Source organism: Danio rerio, chromosome 5, assembly GCF_049306965.1.
Source record: "Danio rerio strain Tuebingen ecotype United States chromosome 5, GRCz12tu, whole genome shotgun sequence".
Lineage (NCBI taxonomy): Eukaryota > Metazoa > Chordata > Actinopteri > Cypriniformes > Danionidae > Danio > Danio rerio.
Window position 1 is genome coordinate 69,008,385 of NC_133180.1, and position 22,037 is coordinate 69,030,421.

Here is a 22,037-nt window from a genome sequence, read left to right on the forward strand (position 1 = left end):
ACCGTGTCTTTAAAATATGACAGTTAATTTTATCCCAGTATTTTCAATTAAGTTTCTGCATTCGCCTGCTGATCCTGACGGCTCTAGAGGTCTTTCATCTTGTTTTACACTTGAACAGCTAAATGAACTCTTAAGTCTATTTAACTGAAAGTATTGACATTACAACATCGACGCTGTAAAAGGAGGCGTATGAAATTGAAAATAGCACATTAAGCTTTCACCGGAAGTTTATCATTTGCTAAAACACTAGCTGTGCATATACTGTACTCCATTAACATGCCTTAGCATTCTAGCAGAAATTAGCATGTTGCTAGCATGAATTAGCATGTTGTTAGCATGATTCCAGCATGAATTAGCATGTTTCTAACACAAATTAGCATGTTCTTAGCAGAATTCTAATATGAATTATAGCATAAATATTATTTTTCTACACATTTCCAAACATTACTAATTTCTAATATCCGGTTTTCTTTTATCTTTGCCATGATGACAGTAATATTTTTCAAGATAGGCTACTCGTATTCAGCTTAAAGTGACATTTAAAGGCTTAACTAGGTTAGGTTAGGGTAATTAGGTTAGTCATTGTATAACAGTGCTTTGTTCTGTAGACAATCAAAAAATATATAGTGTAAAGTGGCTAATAATGTTGACCTTAAAATGGTTGCTAAAAAAAAAAAAATGCTTTTATTTTAGCCGAAATAAAACAAATAAGACTTACTCCAGAAGAAAAAATATTATCGGAAATACTGTGTGAAAAAATCCTTGCTCGGTTAAACATCATTTGGGAAATATTTTAAAGAGAAAATAAAATTTACAGGAGGCTTAATCTTTGTGACTGTATGTTTTATATGACCGGGTTAAGGAAAGGCCAGTTGGGTAAGAGCAGTTTGTCACTGGTGCTGAGACGAAACTTGAGTTTCTAGCAGCTCCGTCAGCCTGTGGAAGTGAGATAATTCTCTCCTTCTTCTCACTAATGCAGTTCTTCTCCAACAGATCATCTGTCTTAGCTTGAAACCTAATCTGTGAAAGCAATAAGAGCACACACACACATACACACATATATACACACACACACACACACAAAGGTACTAAAGACATTACAGCTGATTATTTTGCATGACATCGAATTCATTTGAGGTCCTCCTTTGAGTTATTCATTTTCCTTTGGCTTAGTCCGTTACTTATCAGGGGTTGCCACAGTGGAATGAACCACCAACTATTCCAACATATGTTTTCTGCAGCGAATGCTGTTCCAGATGCAAACCAGTACAGGGAAACACCCATAAACTCTCTTATTCAAACACACCCATACACTACAGCCTATTTAGTCCATCCAATTTACCTACCCTGCTGAAAAATCCAGCTTAAACCAGCCTAGGCTGGTTGGCTGGTTTTAGCTGGTCGACCAGGCTGGTTTTAGAGAGGTTTTGGCCAATTCCAGGCTGGTTTTCAGCCATTTCCAGCCATTTCCAGCCTGGTCTTAGCTGGTCAGGCTGGGAGATGACCAGCTAAAACCAGCTTGACCAGCCTAGCCAAGCTGGGAGTCCAGCCAAAACCAGCTATATCCAGCTTAAACCAGGCTAGTCAAGCTTGTTTTAGCTGGATTTGGCTGGTAATTTTCCAGCCTGACCAGCTAAGATCAGGCTGGAAATGGCTGGAAACCAGCCTGGAAATGGCCAAAACCCCTCTAAAACCAGCCTGGTCAACCAGCTAAAACCAGCCTACCAGCCTAGGCTGGTTTAAGCTGGATTTTTCAGCAGGGTATAGCGCATGTCTTTGGACTGTGGGGGAAACTGGAGCACCCTGAGGAAACTCACGCCAACACGGGGAGAACATGCAAACTCCACACAGCATCGCCAAGTGGCCCAACCTGGACTCGAATCAGCAACCTTTTGAGGTGACAGTGCTATCCTGTCTTCTTCAAGACTCTTACAAATAAAGGAACGCAAGCTCTCACTGTAGGTACCTTTTCGAAAGGTACAAATTTGTTCCTTAATGGTCCATATTAATACCTGAAGTGTACATATTCGTACCTAAAAGTACAAAAGTGTTCCTTTTAAATTTTTTAGGTAAACATATACTTTTGAGGAATCAATATGGACCCTTTAGGTTCAAATGTGTACCTTTTAAAAAGGTACCACCCCAGTGACAGCTCGCGTACCTTTATTTCTGAGAGTGTACACACGTTAATGAAGTTCAGTGTCAGGATAAGTGATAGTGAGTTTATCCACTGTGTCATTGTGAGAACGCTGGAGACCAGGAGCACTGAGTGAACGAGTGAGCAAGGACTAATGTCTCCCTCTAGTGACCGGACTCTGATATGGAGTATGGAAATTAGCTTTTAATTTTGTAAGACATTATTGTATTGAAATCAAATATAATGTCATTTTGGACATGGTGTAGCTCATTTAAATACAATATACAGTTGAAGTCAGAAAAATTAGCCCTCATGAATTATTAGCCTCCTTTATATTTTTTCTCTCAATTTCTGTTTAACGGACAGAAGATTTTTTCAACACATTTCTAAACCTAATAGTTTTGATAACTCATTTCTAATACCTGATTTATTTTATACTTTTCCATGATGACAGTGAATAATATTTTACCTAAAAATTTTTAAAACTCTTCAATACAGCTTAAAGTGACATTTAAAGGCTTAACTAGGTTCATTAGGTTAACTAGCTATTAGATATTTTTGTAGCCAACTGAAATATATTTCTTAAGGGAAATACCAATATTGACCTTTAAAAAATATATATTTTATTTCAGACAAACTAAACCTAAAAGAAGTGAGACCTTCTACAAAAGAAAATATGTAATAGGGAAATTACTGGAAAAATTTCCTCGCATAGCTTAGGAAATAGGTTTGAAAAAAAAAAAATTTGGGAAGTGTGGTGGCACAGCGGGTGTTGCTGTCGCCTCACAGCAAGAAGGTCGCTGGTTTGATCTTCGGCTGGGTCAGATGGCATTCTGTGTGGAGTTTGCATGTTCTTTCCATGCTGGCGCTGGTTTCCTCTGGGTGCTTCGGTTTTCCCCACAGTCTAAAGACATGCACTAGGTGAAATCATTCATTCATTTTCTTTTTGGCTCAGTCCCTTTATTAATCTGGGGTAGCCACAGTGGAATGAACCACCAACTTATCCAGCATGTTGCTACACAGCAGATGTCCTTCCAGCCACAACCCATGCTTGGGAAACATCCATTCACATTCATTCACACTCATACACTACGGACAATTTAACTTACCCAGTTCACCGGTACTGCATGTCTTTGGAATTTTGGGGGAAACCGGAGCACCCGGAGGAAACCCACACAAACACTGGGAGAACATGCAAACTCTACATAGAAACTTGAACCAGCGACCTTCTTGCTGTGAGGCGACAGCACTACCAACTGTGTCACCGCGTCACCGCTATAGGTGAATTGAATAACCTAAATTGGCTGTAGTGTATGTGTGTGAATGAGTGTGTATGGGTGTTTCCCAGTGATGTGTTGCAGCTGAAAGGGCATCCGCTGTGTAAAACATATGCTGAATAAGTTGGCGGTTCATTCCCCTGTAGTGACCCATGATTAATAAAGGTTAAACCAAAAAGAAAATAAATGTATGAATGAATGAATAAATGAGAATAAAAAAAATTATGGGAAGGCTAATAATTTTGCCCTCATTTGTGTGCGTTTATGTTGAAACACATTCTTTACATTTATTTAATAATTGAGTCATATAATACAATTGTTTTTAATTTATTTCTGCATATTTAAAAAAATGTGGAGTCAGCATATGACATTTCACAAGGCAATGATTTAGTAAGACATCACTATAAACACAATTTTACCCAAACATCTCTTTTTAATTTTTTTTTATTAGAAATACAAAATTCAAATACAGCAAAATGGCGTTCAACTTTACATATCATGAATCGTATGGAAGGCTAAAAACAAAATAATATACAAAAGTGTAAAAATTACAAAAATCATCCAAATTGAAATAAAATTAAGAGAGAGAAAAACGAAAAAAAAGAAATTAATACAAAGCAGATATCGGCTATGGCAAGTTATATGATACAAAAGAATTAACATTTAGTAGTGGAGGTGTTTTAAAGTATCTGCTTTTAAGAACAAAATATTTGGCTAATATAATGATAATATTAATTAAATCGTGCAAAACAGAACAATCTTTAGTAATTCCATATATAGTACATCTTGTAATATGAAAGAAAACCTTCAGCATCCACATTCTTTATTATCAGCCTGGGGTGCGTTTCCGAAAACCATCGTTAGCCAACTAAAACATTTCTGCAGTGGTTTGCATGTATCAAATTGTAAAAGTAGATAAATGAATAAACAATATTCCACTTAATAATAATAAAATAATAATACAAAAATTTCATTTCCTAATAAATAGCCTCATTATGTATTTATTTATATGATTTATATACAAGATTAGAGTATGTGTTAGCTTTTGTAAGTGATTTGCTGATGAATGTCTTTATCAGAAAATGTTTACCAAACGTTTATTAAAAATGCCTTAAATGTTTAGTTTACAATACCTAGAGTTTAGTTTTACCAGTTGTTTTGCATTATAGAACTTGATAATTAGTGTTTATGAGTTTCTTTAATCATATTATGGAACAAAATCAATGCCAAAAGTGTTGAATTAAAAAGCTTGTTGAATTCTGAATTTGAAAAAAGCTCGAATTTGTAACTGAAAATTGTCCCTTTGAATATTATACATCGTATTCATAAAGGGTATTGAATATTTAGTGAAATCTGGAAATTGAATATGAATTATTAAAATTTTTGAGTATGAAAACTGTATTTATTCTGTATATATTTTAGTTGAAATATTCACAGCTTATATAAACAGACATGTAAAATTTCAGGACCTAAATATACAAAACCTGGAATTCAAGTCATTAAAATGTAAGAACTTGTTAACTTGTTTTAATTTGGTGTACTATTTTTTAAAGTTTGTGCTGTTCAACAAGTTTTTTAATCTAATAATTTTGGCATTGATTTTGTTCCATATCAAATGCTTATTAATGATAATTAATGATTAATGATGATTCATGTTTTAATATGGAAATCATTCATACATCACTGTGCCTGTCCAGTCATATTTATTCTCATATATATATATTAATGAAGGAGTTGTTCAACACTTTTGTACCTTTTCATGAAAAAAATTATTTACCTTTCTTTCCATTATACCTTAAAAGGTACAGAACAGCATCATAAAAGGACTTTTCTGTACCATAATAGGTAAAACTTTTACAAAGCTACAAACTGTTCCTTAAGGAACATTATTTGTACCACCGAGTAATAATAATAATAATAATTCATTTTATTTATAAATGGCGCCTTTCTGGACACCCAAGGTCGCCTTACAGTAAGCATCAGCAGACATGCTAAACAACTTAAACATTACTAAAAACAATCATTGACCAAACAAGTTAAAACGCAATAGCGAATATAAAAGAACATAATAAAAACATGATAAAAAAAATTGTTAAGTAAAAGCCTGCTTAAAAATATGGGTCTTTAGACGTGATTTAAAATTGTGAAGACTATCACTGCTCCTAAGATCTACTGGAAGTGAGTTCCATAGCCTAGGAGCCATAGAGCTAAAAGATCTGTCTCCCATTTTGCTCAGTCGAGTGCGAGGTGGTGCCAGAGTGAAGTTGTTAGCTGACCTAAGGGTACGAGAAGGGGTGTAGATATGGAGAAGTTCAGTGAGATATTGAGGAGCGAGATTATGAAGTGCCTTGAAAGTTAGAAGGAATATTTTAAAATCAGTACCTTTTTTTCTGAGAGTGTATGAACTTTCTTCACTGAATCTGAATAATAGAAACTCTTTCCACACGCAGTTCCGACACTGTTATGGCTTTTTCCCAGTGTGATTTCTCTCATGAGTTTTCAAGGATTTAAAGTAAATGAAGCTCTTTCCACAGTGTGAACACTTGTACGGTCCCTCTCCGGTGTGAATCCTCTGATGATCCTGTAACCTGTTCATTATTATGAAACTTTTCCCACAGAAGCAAACGTGAGGCTTGACGGCAGCGTGAACTTGAAGGTGCTCCTTTAAGCGTTTTTCTAGCACAAATGTTTTATCGCACTGATGGCAGCTGAACGGCTTTACTCCAGAGTGCGAGAGCAGATGATTATTGAGGATAAATTGATATAAGAAGCCCTTTCCACACTGAGCGCATGTAAACGGTTTCTCTTCGATGTGCTTATTCGAGTGCGCTTTCAAGCATGACGGATCAATGAAACTCTTTCCACACTGGGTGCATGTATAAGGCCTCTCGCCGGTGTGGATCCTCATGTGTCTGGTAAGATCTGGTTTGTGTATGAAACTCTGTCCACACTGAGCGCACGTGAACGGTCTTTCTCCGGTGTGAATCCTCATGTGTATGTCCAGCTTTCCTTTCTCGGGAAAATCCTTTCCACACTGCGTGCACGTAAACAATCCTTTTCCAGTGTGAAATCGCTTGTGTCTGTAAAAACCTGATTTATGTTTGTAGATCTTTCCACAGGCAGAACAGTTGTAATGTCCATTGACTCCAGGTTTTTGACCTTGTCTGTGAACCGTCTGTGAAGCGTCTGCATTTTTATTTTCTTTAGTGATGTTGCGAGGATTTTTGAAATGATTACGTCTGACTTCGTTCACTTTCACTGGACCTAAAAATCAACAGGATACAAGGATACAAATTACACATGACATGTAATAAAGACTAGCAATTACAAATGTTATTACCAAATCAACAATTATCTATAGGTATTTTTTACTCATTGTTTTTTTTATCTAACAGTTGGAGATCGCTGGAGAACTACAATTCTGCCACTAAATTGAACTACAAATCCCAGAATTCATTGCTCCAATCATTCATGCCACAGCTGACAGTCATCCAGACACTAATGCCACGGTCTAGAGTTTGAGCATGCAAAATTCAGTTTCAAATAGCTCGCAACACAATGGAAATGTTTCAAGAGGACCCTAAAACATAACGGACCTGGCTATTTCGGTTGTCGTTAGACTAATAAATACTAAAGACAAGGCAATCAGGATGGTAAAATAAACAAACAAAAAACTCAACTTTCAAAGATCACCAACAACTTCACTGAGCAATAATCGCTGCACAGTGACTTCTGTCACATTTTTGAGTCCCCTTGAAACATTTCTGTTGTGTTCCATTTTTTTTGCATTGTGGGAAAATATCGTTTTATTAACGTGTTTTTTTATTTTTATTTTTTTATGTGTTTGCGTTGTGGGAAAATATCGTTTTATTAACGTGTTTTTTTATTTTTATTTTTTTATGTGTTTGCGTTGTGGAAAAATATCGTTTTATTAACGTGTTTTTTTATTTTTATTTTTTTATGTGTTTGCGTTGTGGAAAAATATCGTTTTATTAACGTGTTTTTTTATTTTTATTTTTTTATGTGTTTGCGTTGTGGGAAAATATCGTTTTATTAACGTGTTTTTTTATTTTTATTTTTTTATGTGTTTGCGTTGTGGGAAAATATCGTTTTATTAACGTGTTTTTTTATTTTTATTTTTTTATGTGTTTGCGTTGTGGGAAAATATCGTTTTATTAACGTGTTTTTTTATTTTTATTTTTTATGTGTTTGCGTTGTGGGAAAATATCGTTTTATTAACGTGTTTTTTTATTTTTATTTTTTTATGTGTTTGCGTTGTGGGAAAATATCGTTTTATTAACGTGTTTTTTTTATTATTTTTTTTATGTGTTTGCATTGTGAGGATTTGCAGCACATGTGCTGTCAAACGGATGAATATCTTGTCTTAATTTGCTGATGTTTTTTGTAATTGCATGTGTTTTCTTAAATTGCAACAAGTTCAGCTCTCTCAGCTACTGTACAGGTCAGAGTTTACCAAGCTAGAACTTTGCAATGCAGCGAACTGCAAAACTTGTCGAGCTTGCGTTTCTGATCTGACGCAGTCGTGTGCATATGAATGGAAGATGAGGAGAAAAGTGCAGTGTCACTCCAGCTTTACACACACATACGCACATACACACACAGCTTAAACTCATCTTCACTGATTACTGAATATATGTGATTATATACTGGATTATATTATATATACACCACACTTTCACACAAACTTTGCTGAATCTTGTTCAGTGTTAGCATTACAAAGTGGTTTCCTTGTGTTGCCTTCTTGTGTTTTAGGACCTTTGTTTGTTTAATTGTTTATGCTGTTATACTGCCCGTCCTGACCATTTCCCTGTTATTTTGACCACGTTCTTTGGATTACCCTCATTCTCCAGTTTGAACCTGTTTGACCATTGCCTGCCTGATTTTTTAACCGCATATAGAGTAGCCTATGATACAGTGTAAAAGTTTTTTTTTTTTTTGTGTATAAGTTTCTGTAAAAATAAATCTATAATTTTATGGTTTATTTCTGGCAGCTGGGGTGCCAGGAAAAAAAAAGTAAAATAACGGCCGTTAAATTACAGAAGTTTAATCTAAAATAGTGGACATTAAATTACAGAAATTTCCTTAAGTTTAAATTTCTTGTAAATCTGTGTCATTCAACCTCTGTTATCTTACAGTACATTTTTGCAAATTAGCGGCCGTTATTTTATGTTTTTTTTTTCCAGCACCCCAGCTGCCAGAAATAAACCAAAAATTACAGATATTTATTTACAGTTTAGCTACGATAGTGGTTGCAAATAACAATTATCTAGTTTTTCATGTCAGTTTTGATCGTAATTTTTAATCAGTGTTAACCACAATAAGAAAAAAAATTACAAACCTGTTTGTTTCTTTGTAGCCTCAACTTTAATTCTGTAAGGTTCTTTCTTAATCTCCATCTTTGGTGTCAGTTGTTTTTCCTGCAGTAGTTCCTCCTGTTTGGTTCTTGTTCAGCAGTGGGAGGACAGAGAACCCACACTGACTGTGTTCTTTGAGAAACATGAGAATATTCTTCAGCATTTAAACTCTTGTAAACGGATGTGGGAGGGGCTTCACTGACAAGTTGGCCTATGTCATCTCTGCATTTACCATTTACACTTCTCTGAATAATATATATGTAATATATATATTTATTTATGTAATGTATATGTATTTTTTTTAATTAAATGCCCATAATAAAGTGTTTTGGTCTGATTGATCTGTTTTGTTTGTTTGTTTTTTTACATCAAAGTGTAAGTTTAACATTGACTTTTCTATGTGTGATATATTTTGCTACTTTTTTTTCTCAAATCAAACATAACAGAGACTATATAGGCAATTTATTTATTTTAATGATTAAATATTATATTCACAAATGTACGTATTCGTTATCATTACCTCATTTGCAGAATTTTCTTCGTGACTTCATTTATTTAATTACTACATTACAAAACATTTTTTATATTACTATTGTTATTATTATTTTATTCAGTTTGTTTTCGGCTTAGTCATTTTATTAATCAGGGGTCGCCACAGCGAAATGAACCGCCAACTTATCCAGCGAACGCAGCGAATGTCTTTTCAGCTAAAACCCATCACTGGGAAACACCCATACCCTTCCATTCACACACATACACTACTGACAATTTAGTTTACTCAATTCATCTATAACACCAGTCTTTGGACTAGTGGGGAAAGAGGAGCAGTTGGAGGAAACCCACGCAAACAGAGGGAGAACATGCAAACTCCACACAGATATGCCAACTGACTCAGCCAAGGCTCAAACCAGCGACCTTCTTGCTGTGAGGTGAACGTGCTACCCACTGCACCACCCTTTTATTTCATTATTTATTTATTGTTTCCCTGTTTTAGGCTAGTATTGATGTCATGGTTATTACTATGATTATATTGTTAATATTATAAATAAATATAATAAATTATTTTTATATAATAAAGTAAAATGAATGAAACATTCATATCTCGTCTCTATCTATCTATCTATCTATCTATCTATCTATCTATCTATCTATCTATCTATCTATCTATCTATCTATCTATCTATCTATCTATCTATCTATCTATCTATCTATCTATCTATCTATCTATCAGTCTGTCTATCAGTCTGTCTGTCTATCTGTCTATTTATTTATCTATATTTATGAACAATGATAGGCAAAGTCTAACTGTGTACACACTAGTTATAGCACAATTGAACTACTGCCTGTCAGATTCTCTATTATGTTTTTAAAGGGCATTTCTGGAGCACCACACTTCACAATCACTCCACACAATGTAGCACTGCAGACAATTCACAAGTGCTTATGTAGACATTTGCTTTTATTCATATTTACTTCTTTTGAAAAGCCAGTAGCTCTTGATATGCAGTACACTACAGTCACATTTGAGACACAGAAAAAATCACCACTCGTTTAAAATCTCTCTGTAGAAAAAAAAACAACATCGTCCAGTTCAAGCGCGACAATAAGCAACGTTCACAACATTCACTTCATAAATAGAGAAATAATACATAAAGGCACACACACACACACACACACACACACACACACACACACACACACACACACACACACACACACACACACACACACACACACAAACACACAAACACACACACACACACACACACACACACAAACACACACACACACACACACACCCTCCTGGTGGCCTCTTGTTTGACTCATCTTCAAATTAAACAAGAGTGTTATAGTCTCTGGCAGACTGTGGAAAAACATATTAAGGCCTCTTTTATATCTTGTATTATCCCTTGAGGAAACCGGAAATGCCTAAAAATAATTGGAGATGGATTTTAATAGACCGTTTTCACATCTACTATTAAATGTTGTCATGGTTGGGTAAAGTTCTATACTGGTGAACAGAAAAAAATCCCAAGAAATAGCCAATTAGCCAAAATCCAAACAGGGTTGCCAACTATTTTCAATGAAAAGGCGATAAGCTCTGCTAAAAAAGTTGCTAAATGTCAATAGATTATGTCATATGTCAAATTGCATATTATTGACATCACAACGTCCAACACTTTCTGTTTGTTAAACTGCCTATGGTTAATGAAGGGGTATTTTTATTTGCACTACGCTTTATATATGCATGTCAATCCAATTAAATGCATTGCTTGAATACAGTAGATGTGTATAGTAGATCAGTTTTCTCAGTTCAGTAACTGGTGTCACTAAAATCTGTGTGATTGTACCAGGGAAATACCTCACACTCACGGTGCTAAAACATTTGCCATCGGTACGCAGAGGAATGATCTGCTCTCAGGCTGCAGGTGTGAGACTGCTGTGTGAGGACTGGGCCGCGGTGAGTGCTCTGAGCTGAAGTGGGGGGGGGGATAACGGGATCATGGGTGGCTTGTTGAGAAGAGTAGGAAGATTACGGTACAGACACATGAGATTCTATAAAAATCAGCAGGAACACCAAAAAAAAGCAAACCAGGCTTATTCTGAAAACGTAATCCTGTGGACGTTTCTGGAGAGCGCGAGTTATGTAGCCGGAGGTACATATGGCTGCATTTCATTTTGTAAGTGAAAGCTACAGGGCGGTATGTCGGCGTTCCTTTTCACGCTTAGCAGCTGACCGCTTACTTCCATGTGGAGGGCTCTACCGCTGCAACCAGTTTGTCCAGTTAGCTTGTCGTGTATGTAGGCGTACTTGAGATGCAGAGAGGAGTTGACGACGATGACCGGGTTCGAGTCTTAGGGGAAGAGCGGTTCCAGAAGTCAGGTAAGACAAAAACAAAATCCAAAAAATAAAGTGAACAAGATCATAAGAGGGTGGGAATGTGGTAAAATTCGAAAACATGGTAAAAATCAGACAAGGGCTTTTCTTTTTCTGGACGGCTTTTGTAAATTGTTGGTTGGGTTAAGGGAAGCGGGTGCACGAGTCAATCAGTAAAATTGGTTGGGTTTAGGGAAGGAGGAGGGTGGGTCAGTGGATTGGCCGGTCGCCCAGTCAATCACTCGGTCAGTCAGACAGACGGTCACTCGACAGCGGCCTCTGGTGGGTTTACACGAGAACAGCGCGAGTGCGAATGGCACTCACGAGAGACATTTAAGATACGAAAGAGCGCACACAGCAGCCTCTTGTGTATTCGCGAAAACAAAAACTGCAAGAATACGTACCTCCCGGGACGTATTTCGCAGTCTCCAGAAACGTACACGGAAATACATTTTCAGAATGAGCCTGGGTTGGAAAAAAGTAGCAAGATTGTCGCTAGTCGCTTTTTAAAAAAAAAATTAGCTAGGGGGACTGAAAAGTCCCTAAATAAAGAGACGAAGTCGCTAAGTTGGAAACACTGAATCCATTGTCTTTTTTTTTAAATCTGGAATAGACATTATTAAACAATATATGTAATTTGAAATATTGAGCTAATACTCGGCTCCTTTCTATATTATTTTCACGAGTTTTGGATACCAAATTTAATTTCTGAAGTAAATGTAACTTAAGTAAGAACTTATATAGTTTACTTATATAGTTTACAATATCTTTCAATGACAGCTTTCTGACTCTGATTTTTTTTTTTTTGGCTATGATTCATTTCAGGAAGTTATTTTACTTTGCAAAGAGTAAACATTGTAATTGTTAAGTAAAAATCAACTAAATTTTTATAATAATGCACATTTAATTAGGCATTATTTAATTTGTAATTACTTTTAAGGCAACGGGTGAAATAATTTTTAAGTTTGCTTTTTACAATGTACACCGTTTCCTTCAGCATACCTTTAATGTTCGTTCATGTTTTTACCTTGCAATAACTATAGTAAATCACTTTTGTGCAAGTATATGACATGACTGGCTACCATTGATTAATTACAGGTAGTTACAGGACAGAACATTCATTCATTTTCCTTCGGCTTAGCCCCTGATTTATCAGGGGTCACCACAGCGGAACGAGCCGCCAACTATTCCAGGATATGTTTTACACAGCCCTTCCAGCTGCAACCCAGTATTGGGAAACACCCATACACTCACATATTCACACACACACTCCTACACTACGATCAAATTTAAGGACATAACATGTATTATTTTTTATTAATAAGTCAGGACTCTAAAAATCAAAGCTGAAATACAGGACTGTCCCAGGAAAAATGTGATGTGTGGTCACCCCTATAAAAAAACTTTGTGACTTTCCAAAACAAGAAAACATTTTAAGATTGATTACGATTATTGATTTGCAGATTATTCAATTATTTTCTATAATTGAAAGTCTATGAAAAGGGCTCATCTTTTTTTTCTGGTTTTACCTCTCCTGGCCACCAGGGGGCAGTCATACAATCTTTTCTGTAATGGTGAGGGTTTCAGGAAGGAGCACAGTCATGCATTAGTGTAAAACCAAGCCCTTCCGATGTGCATATTCCATTGAAAATCAGCAAATCGAGCAAAGCGGACACACGCATCTGTTCGAAACAGTAAACAATCCTTGCGTCATTCACACCGTTGACCTATATGGTCCTTCAGCAAGATGACCTCTCGTTTAAATTAGTCGTAATTAGCTTGAAATGAAGTAAAACGTTGAACTCATCATGTTAATAAATTAAATAAGGGATAGGGATGGTTTTGAGTCGGTAACACAGTGCATAGAGTCGTCCAGTATCAGCCTGAAGACTGACAGACACACACACGCACACTTGTAAATATGGTTTATGAGGACTTTCCATAGGTATAATGTAATTTATACTGTAAAAGTGGCTTATTATATCGCCTTATCCTACCCCTAGCCCAAACTTAAATGTCAATAGACACTGTTAAGTATGTTTTTTAAGTGTTCTGAATTACAAGGACACAAGTCATGTCCCCGTAAACCAACTTTATTGGTTACCAGCCCAATGACTTAGCCTAGCTTTTATAATTATGCATTTTTTGTTTACTTAATAATTACAAGGCAACTAGTTTACTCACTTTATTCAAGTCAAGTCAGCTAATTGCTTTTTACAGTGTTCTAGGTCATACTCTTGTCATTAAACAATGTTGTGTCCTCATAAACCACATAAACCTGTACACACACACATACATACACACACAATGTCTTGCTCGTTCCAGAGAGGTAGTAGTTCATGTTCCTCTGTCCGTCTTTGTCCACTTCCGTTTGTTAAATCCATCCCCAGAGCAGCAGCCTCTTTCAGGGGGAGTGATTGATGGAGGAGCCCTTACGCTGAAGCTCGATTTGGGTTAGACTTAAAACTCTAGTCCCAGGCTTCGTAGGCCGTGACTGTCGTTCAGTTCCAGTATGCATGTCTGGCCTTGGTTTGTAAATTCCCATGGTCCTTCAAGCATTTAGACCCTGACTGAGATTGAGTTCGACAGCAGCAGAAGAGTTTGTTTCCGTTTCGGGTTGAATCACATGCGCGAGGAGGTCGCACACTCGTAGAAGAGCACGTAAGCGTCGCTGCTGCACACCTGGCTGGACGACATGGGGCTCACCCTGAAATACACACAACAATGAGACGTCTGCAAAAACTCACACTGCGTCAGCATCTTTGAACACGAACTGTGAGCAAAATAATATGCCACAATACTGTAAATATTCAGTACTGTTAAAATTATGAGGTGATATAATACATTTTATTTAGCAAAGATGTTATAATCCATACTTAAAGTATTTATATTCCATCATTTTAGAATTAGAACAGCTGAAAACCTGTAATCATTGACTTCAGAAGTAGTATTTCCAACTATGGAAGTGAATGGTTACTGGCTTTCAATATGATTAGTTAAAATAGGGTGACATAGTGGCTCAGTGATTAGCACAGTCGCCTCATAGCAAGAAGGTTGCTGTTTGGAGTCCCGGCTTTGTAAGTTGGCATTTCTGTGTGGAGTTTGCATGTTCTCCTTGTGTTCGCATGGGTTTCCTCCGGGTGCTTTGGTTTCACCCACAGAATTTAATGAACTAAATTGTCCGATGTGTATGTGTGTGAATAAGTGTATGGATGTTTTCCAGTACTGAGTTGCAGCTGGAAGGGTATCTGCTGTGTAAAACATGTGCTAGATAAGTTGGCGGTTCATTCCACTGTGGTGACCCAAGATTAATAAAAGGACTAAGCCAAAGAGAAATGACTGAATGTTTACCTGGAGTCATTGTATGTGTACCATTCTCCTGTACAGGGACTGCGGCAGTACGCTGTATAATGACCACCCAATGATGTACCAGTGTGATTGGACACGGCATACAGATTATACACTGCATTTACTGTACGGAGAGAACAGACAACAGTTAAAGTCAATTAGCTGCGGTAAAAAACAAAGACACCAAAAAACGCAATGCGCAAATAACAGCACAGAATACAGATGTAGTAAATGATCTTACCGCTGTTATCAGAGGCGAATTCCCTGAGGTCCAGCTCTTTGAGAGGGAAGTTTACAAATGTGGAGAGTTTGCTGGTTCTGACCCGACACTCCGAGAAACGCTTTAGATCTGAGAGAGATACAGAATCAAGGGCAAACTGAAATATACAGTATTTTACGCAATCCATAACTTTTGATAAATCATTTTAGGTTAAAAACATTCCTTCTTGTTAAAATCGTACATTTTCGTACGACTGAACTCGAACAAATTAGCCACTAAACTGATAAAGCGTAAAATACTTATGTTTCCTCATGAGATCAGGCTGGTATAGCTTGCAACTGGCATTTTTAAATGTCACAACTTGCAATTGCAACTTTTTATCTCACAATATGGACTCTAACTTGTCTCTAAAATGTGCATTTTTAGATTAAATCTTCAGTATAGCGTCAGTATTTTTAAAAAAAAGCACAGACGTGTTCAGAATTGAAGAAACACACGCTTAGACTTTTTATCTCAGCATTCCGACTATAACTCGCTATTGTGACTTTTTCTCTTAAAATGACAAGATATGAAAGCAGAATTCTGGCTATAACTCGCTATTGTGACGTTTTTTCTCAAAAGTATCTTAAAGTCAGAATTCCGACTATAACTTGCAATTGTGACTTTATTTTCTCAAAATTGCGAGATAGGAAGGCAGAACTCCGACCACAACTCGCTATTATGACTTTTTCTCTTAAAATGGCGAGTATGAAGTCAGAATTCCGACTATAACTTGAAAATGCGAATTTATTTTCTCAAAATTGCAAGATAGGAAGGCAGAACTCCGACTACAACTCGCTATTGTGACTTTTTCTCTTAAAATGCCGAGATATGAAGTCAGAATTTCGACTATAACTTGCAATTGTGACTATATTTTCTCAAAATTGCGAGATATGAAGGCAGAATTCGGACCTAACTCAGAATTGTGACTTTTTTAATCTCAGAATTGTGCTAACATCTCAGAATTCTGACTTTATAACGGACAATTTCATGTTTACATCATACAATTCTGGGCAAAAAAACTGTAAAAAAAACTGTAAAATTAATTTATAGAAAAGTCATGACAACCTTATGTTTTTACATTACTTTTACTTAATTTAGAAAGTTATTCAGGTTTCAACTAAATTTTTAACTTGACCTTTTAAGTCAGCTGAATTGATGTAAGTTAAAATGACTTGTAAACTGATTCAACTTAATGATGTACTTGAGAAACATCATTTTTACTGTGCATTTGTACAGATACTGTGCTCATTACTCTTTCAATCCCTTGCTAAACAAAGAAAAGACTGCCTTAAATGGTGTACATTTGAAAAAGTTTCAATAAAGGATATGAAAAAATAAAAAGATACAGTTTTAGTAAATAAATAAATAAATAAATAAATATTTAATCAAATAAAATGTCAAGTCTAGCAGATATTTATAAAAACACTTAAGCTTAGTAATAGAAAATAATGAGCTAGGCTATGTAATTATGTGACATTTAATTCATCAGCACATAGAGGTTAGTTAGATTTATTGAAAATTGAAAAGGCAACTCTTTGGATTACTGGTTTGTTTTAAAAGGATACGAAGCACCAGGATTTTGGGAAATTTCTGAATGGTGAACTTTTTCGTGCATTTCCGTCTGGTTTTACATCTGTGGCATGTCTGCATGAAAACAAAGAGATGTTTAGGATATATCATATCATACGTTTTTACCATGATTTACAGAAGACACTGCTGAAAATGACCACAACCAATAGCTTAAAAAAAAAAAAAAAAAAAAAAATATATATATATATATATATATATATATATATATATATATATATATATAGTACAAAATATCATTAAATGACAAGTTAAAATACTAATTGTGATTTTAAATATTTTATTGAAGCATCTTTTCCATTTCAATATTTTATAAACATTTAAAACTGAAAAATCGAGGGTGTGTGACTTCAACAGTCATCTCTCTAAGTAAAATATCTTATTTCTCAGAAATGTTCTTATTTGTCTGAAACATTATTTGGAATAATTTAAGTACACAAATCAGTCAAATATTTAACATTGTTCAAGTGGTTTTTGAATATTTCAATGGCAAAATGTTACAAACTGTGCTTTTAAATGATCAAAATCTAGACTTACTGGTCTCTCATTCCCATCAAGTACATCCTCCTTGGTGAAAAGCCGAAGACAATCATTCAAACTTACTTCTCCTGAAGTCTGAGGAAGACAAATAAACAACAGATGAAACACTATATGCTGTCATGTGACTAAACATAGGCACCACTTATGTTTATACAATGCTACTGTTCTAAATGATGGTTTGGGTTTTAAACTATAGAGCAAACCCACACGAACACGAAGAGAACATGCAAACTCCACACAGAAATGCCAACTGGCCCAGCTGAGACTCGAACCAGCGAGCTTCTTGCTATAAGGCGACAGTGCTTACCACTGAGCCACCGTGCCGCCCCAATTATTGTATTGTGTAATAATAATTACTTATATTGTGTTAAGGCGTAAGGAATATGATGGATAATTAAATGTATATTAACCTTAGCTATAGGCAGAGACAGATCCCAGAACGGATCGAATACAGTTGAGCAGAACCCACACTCGCTGCACGTCAATGAGCTTTTGAGTTGACCGACGAACAGATCTGTGCAGGGACAAAAACAAATATTAGAACATTTGAATCAGAGCAGGATAAACACAAGCACACATACACAATCAAGGAAAGAGAGACTGTTAATCTAGCAGGTCAACTCACCGACTACTTTGCTGTCCTCGCTCTCCAGGTACTTGTTCCACATTCGCTTGCCTTTCTCGTCCTCCCTGTAGAAAAAGCGCATTTAATTTAAGAGCACAGACAGACTGCTCGCTATTACTGTCGGATTGCAACAGTTTAACCACAGGTGATTCATCTGTTGGATCAATCAGCACATCACACTGCATCATATTCAAGCACAACACTGATGCGAAGCAGTATTAATATATTCCCAGAGGCCTGAATCTGCTTAGGAATACATGATTAGCTTCGAATATTTTCTGAGGCCATGGCTAAAACTGATTATTCTGTGCCAGGCACTGTAAATATAGTAAGCTAAATTCCCAATTATTTAGTCAACGACATTGCCATCTGGAACACTATAATTACATAAACTTAATGCTCAAAACAAATAACATTTAACATATAGATTTATTTGAACAAAATGAACTCAATTTTGCATCTTTTGCAAGACCTTGAACCCGGACACCCCTAAGTAAATGTGTAGTTGCATCCCTACATAATACAACAATAGTAAATCAATTATTTATCAATCCTGTTACTGTGATACTTCCCAATATTATGGTACAAAAATGTACCATTCAATCTGCTTTAAGTTTAGCATCTTGTTAGCGATATCTCAAATTCAAAATGGTAGAAAACATTAACTCTGTTAGTGGTTTGAAGATAAGTTAAACAATCAATTCAACAGTATCCCGCTTTTGCCTTATTTTACATTAATAATGGATTCATAATGGTTAAACTGTACATTTTTTGTACATTATTCCAGTTGAAACGAATGGAAAATGCTTGAAGTGAACCAGCAATTTGACATTTTCATTCATCTTTATAACAGCTCTTGCTCACATATTTGCAGCTTACAATATGCAATGAGTTTTGCCTTTTCAATCCTGTCATAAAACCGAACTAAAAGTAGGCTTGCAGTCTTTCCCTGTTGGCTCATGAGGCCACAACATGTTATATACATCGACAACCAAGTGTTTTTTCAGAATAAGAAAGCATCTAGTGTACTCACGAGAGGTGATCAAGATCCTCCACGGGTGCTCTGGATTTCACCGTCACTCGGTTTACTTCATTATGGAGCCCATCCAGTAGAAAGCGCAAGAACTCCTGAGCGTCCTGCTGACTACAGGACAGAAGAGAATGGCAAGGACATAGATTTTAAAGAATTGAACATCAGCCAAATATGATGCAATGTTTCATACCGCCGATGTGACTTACTTGTAACCAACAAATCGAGGGGCGTATTTCTGAATCTGCATTTTAAAGTCAGAAGGGCTGATGGCCTCATTGCTAGCTGACGTCCAAATGGTCTGAGTGAGCTTGGCAAACTCTGAACACAGAAAGACGCAGGGATTTATTGACTGATTGATTGATTTATGCAGCATTGGTTATATTCATGGCAAAACCTATTCTACATACACAATATATAATATGCAATCATATTGATTTCTTAATAAACATCCACTGTACAAAAAACAAACAAATAACAACAACACTGTAGAGTCAAATAGGGCCCTATCATACACCCGGCACAATGTGGCGCGAGGCGCGACACAATAGTTGTTTGCTGGTTTCAGCTTGGCGCAAGAGTCGTTTTGATGTTTTCCGCCACGCTGTTTAAATAGCAAATGCATTTGCGCTCATATGTGCGCCCATAGGCGTTCTGGAAAAAAAAGCAGGAGTGATATGGCGCGTTGTTATTTTGAGAAACTATAATAGATTTTTCAATTGACCATAACAAAGCCGGTCTAAAGTCCAGCGCAAAGCGCGTTAGTTGTGCGCCTCGCTTACACACTGCTTAATACACAAAATGTACAGCAATACGCAAATATCTTTACATATGAAAAATAATTAAAAACTTAAGGATATATATTGAATATGATAAGGATATATAGAATTTAAATATAAAGGATTAAAATATTACAAAACATATTATTTTCTAGCCTACATAAATTTAAAAAACACTGCCTTCATGCCTCCATCTCGGGAGGCTTTTTCAGTTCATTCATAACAATTTGCTTTTGTATAATGTTATTATTATTAGAAGTATTATTTATTATATCCATATTTATTCATTCATTCATTTTCTTGTCGGCTTAGTCCCTTTATTAATCTGGGGTCGCCACAGTAGAATGAATTGCCAACTTATCCAGCAAGTTTTTACACAGCAGATGCCCTTCCAGCCGCATCCCATCTCTGGGAAACATCCACACACATACACTACGGGCAATTTAGCCTACCCAATTCACCTGTACCGCATGTCTTTGGACTGTGGGGGAAACCGGAGCACCCGGAGGAAACCCACGCGAAGGCAGGGAGAACATGCAAACTCCACACAGAAACGCCAACTGAGCCAAACTTCGAACCAGCGACCCAGCGACCTTCTTGCTGTGAGGCGACAGCACTACCTACTGCACCACTGCCTCACCTCCATATTTATATTTGTTTTATCAAAAACAAGCTTAGATTTGTCCAAATGTCAGGTTTCAGACCATATGGGGCACAGCATGTGTTTTAGGATATAACTCAGGTTTTTGAACACACTTAGTTATTATTGTTCATTTATTGGAAATTAAAACTGAATTTAGAAATAGTTTCAAAAACAAATCTTTGCGCTGAACAAAGTTAATTATTTATAGGCTAATTGATGTCTGTGCTATCCACGAGAGCGAAAGTGAAAGTAGATTATGAGATGACTTATCTCTCATTCTCGTGCTGCAGATGCTCTGTTTAACTGTTTCCTTGCTAGTGAAGCGCTCGGTTTTTCCACTTCCACTTACTTTACGTCATGTAAATAGCAAATGCGCTTATGGCGCGACGCAACTGGTTCTTAAAGGGAATGGGAGATGAAACTCTGATTGGTTTATTCTTAAAACACACCTATAACTCATTAAGAGAATAAGCTCAACCCTTTTAGACCATGCGCCACGACGCAAAGCTGATTTTTTCCGTCCTTAAATTAGCAAAAGTGGATTCTGACACGCCCTGAAAGCGTTTGCGTCCTGCACTTTGCGCATGTACCGTCAAAATAGAGCCCAATAGAGTCTATTGGTTTGACAAATATCACAATTCCTCCAGAAGACACATTTTTAAACATTTCCATTTAAATATTTCCTGAATAACATCGATCTCTAATATCATTTAAAAATACACATTGAAATCAAGTCAAAATATTCTTACACAAGTCAATAAAAGTCGTGAGTGACCGTATGTTCAACCTGATCATGTCTAGTTTCAAAATGGTAGATGCAGGCATGTGACTAACCAATACCTATACAATACCCTTAGGGAGTCTGATGTGCGTGCTGGAAATGAATGCTCTACTGTATAGACCGGTGTGTAAATGTGTCTCTTACCGTCCATCAGCGCAGCTTTGGCCCTGCAGTTGTTGTTGAGGTCGGTGCGGTGTGTGTTACGCAGACAGTAGTCCCTCAGGTCATGAGTGTTGCTCAGACACTGCAGGATGGAGTTCATGAAACACTGCAGAGGCACAAGAATGGAGAAGGCACTAAAATGAATGAATTGAGAATACAACTCTTTCTGGCCACTTTATTAGGTACAACTGCTTGTTTGCACAGATATCCAATTAGCTGATCACATGGCAGCAAATCAATGCATTTAGGCATGTAGGTCAAGATGATCTGAGACAAACTGAGCATCAGAATGTAAGAAAAATGATGGTTCACCCAAAAATAACAACTCACTTTCAAGTGGTTCCAAACCTTTATGAGTTTCTTTTTACCAATATTTCTATTTTATACTGATTACTACTTAAATGATATTCATTCATTCTTTTTCTTTTAAGCTTAGTCCCTTTATTAATTTGGGGTCGCCACAGCAGCATGAACCGCCAGCTCATCCAGTATGTTTTACGCTGCAAATGCCCTTCCAGCTGCAACCTATCACTGGGGAAACATCCATACACACTCATTCACACGCATACACTACAGTCAATTTAGCCTACCTAATTCACTAATAGTGTATGTC

At 36.4% G+C, this 22,037-nt stretch overlaps 3 protein-coding genes across 4 annotated transcripts in view; all 3 read right to left on the minus strand.

The window, feature by feature from the left end:
- cntrl (centriolin) overlaps positions 1-22,037 on the minus strand; it is a 548,241-nt gene that overhangs the window by 165,675 nt on the left and 360,529 nt on the right. The window lies entirely within an intron of this gene.
- On the minus strand, positions 5,193-8,925 carry LOC100538142 (uncharacterized). Its single transcript, XM_021476667.3, has 3 exons — positions 8,774-8,925; positions 5,797-6,678; positions 5,193-5,690 (listed from the first exon to the last, which is right to left on the minus strand). The coding sequence occupies exons 1-2, from the start codon at positions 8,829-8,831 to the stop codon at positions 5,876-5,878; spliced, it is 861 nt and encodes a 286-aa protein (XP_021332342.3). The 5' UTR covers positions 8,832-8,925; the 3' UTR covers positions 5,193-5,690; positions 5,797-5,875.
- usp2b (ubiquitin specific peptidase 2b) overlaps positions 10,233-22,037 on the minus strand; it is an 87,509-nt gene continuing 75,704 nt past the window's right edge. For both annotated transcript variants that reach the window (XM_009301922.5, XM_009301923.5), the window contains 10 exons: positions 21,407-21,530; positions 19,269-19,380; positions 19,063-19,173; positions 18,030-18,094; positions 17,815-17,918; positions 17,402-17,479; positions 16,843-16,921; positions 15,257-15,364; positions 15,019-15,139; positions 10,233-14,374 (listed from right to left, as the gene is read on the minus strand). In XM_009301922.5, the coding sequence (XP_009300197.1) occupies positions 14,290-14,374; positions 15,019-15,139; positions 15,257-15,364; positions 16,843-16,921; positions 17,402-17,479; positions 17,815-17,918; positions 18,030-18,094; positions 19,063-19,173; positions 19,269-19,380; positions 21,407-21,530 (987 nt within the window). In that variant the 3' untranslated portion in view covers positions 10,233-14,289. The remainder of the gene's footprint in view (positions 14,375-15,018; positions 15,140-15,256; positions 15,365-16,842; positions 16,922-17,401; positions 17,480-17,814; positions 17,919-18,029; positions 18,095-19,062; positions 19,174-19,268; positions 19,381-21,406; positions 21,531-22,037) is intronic.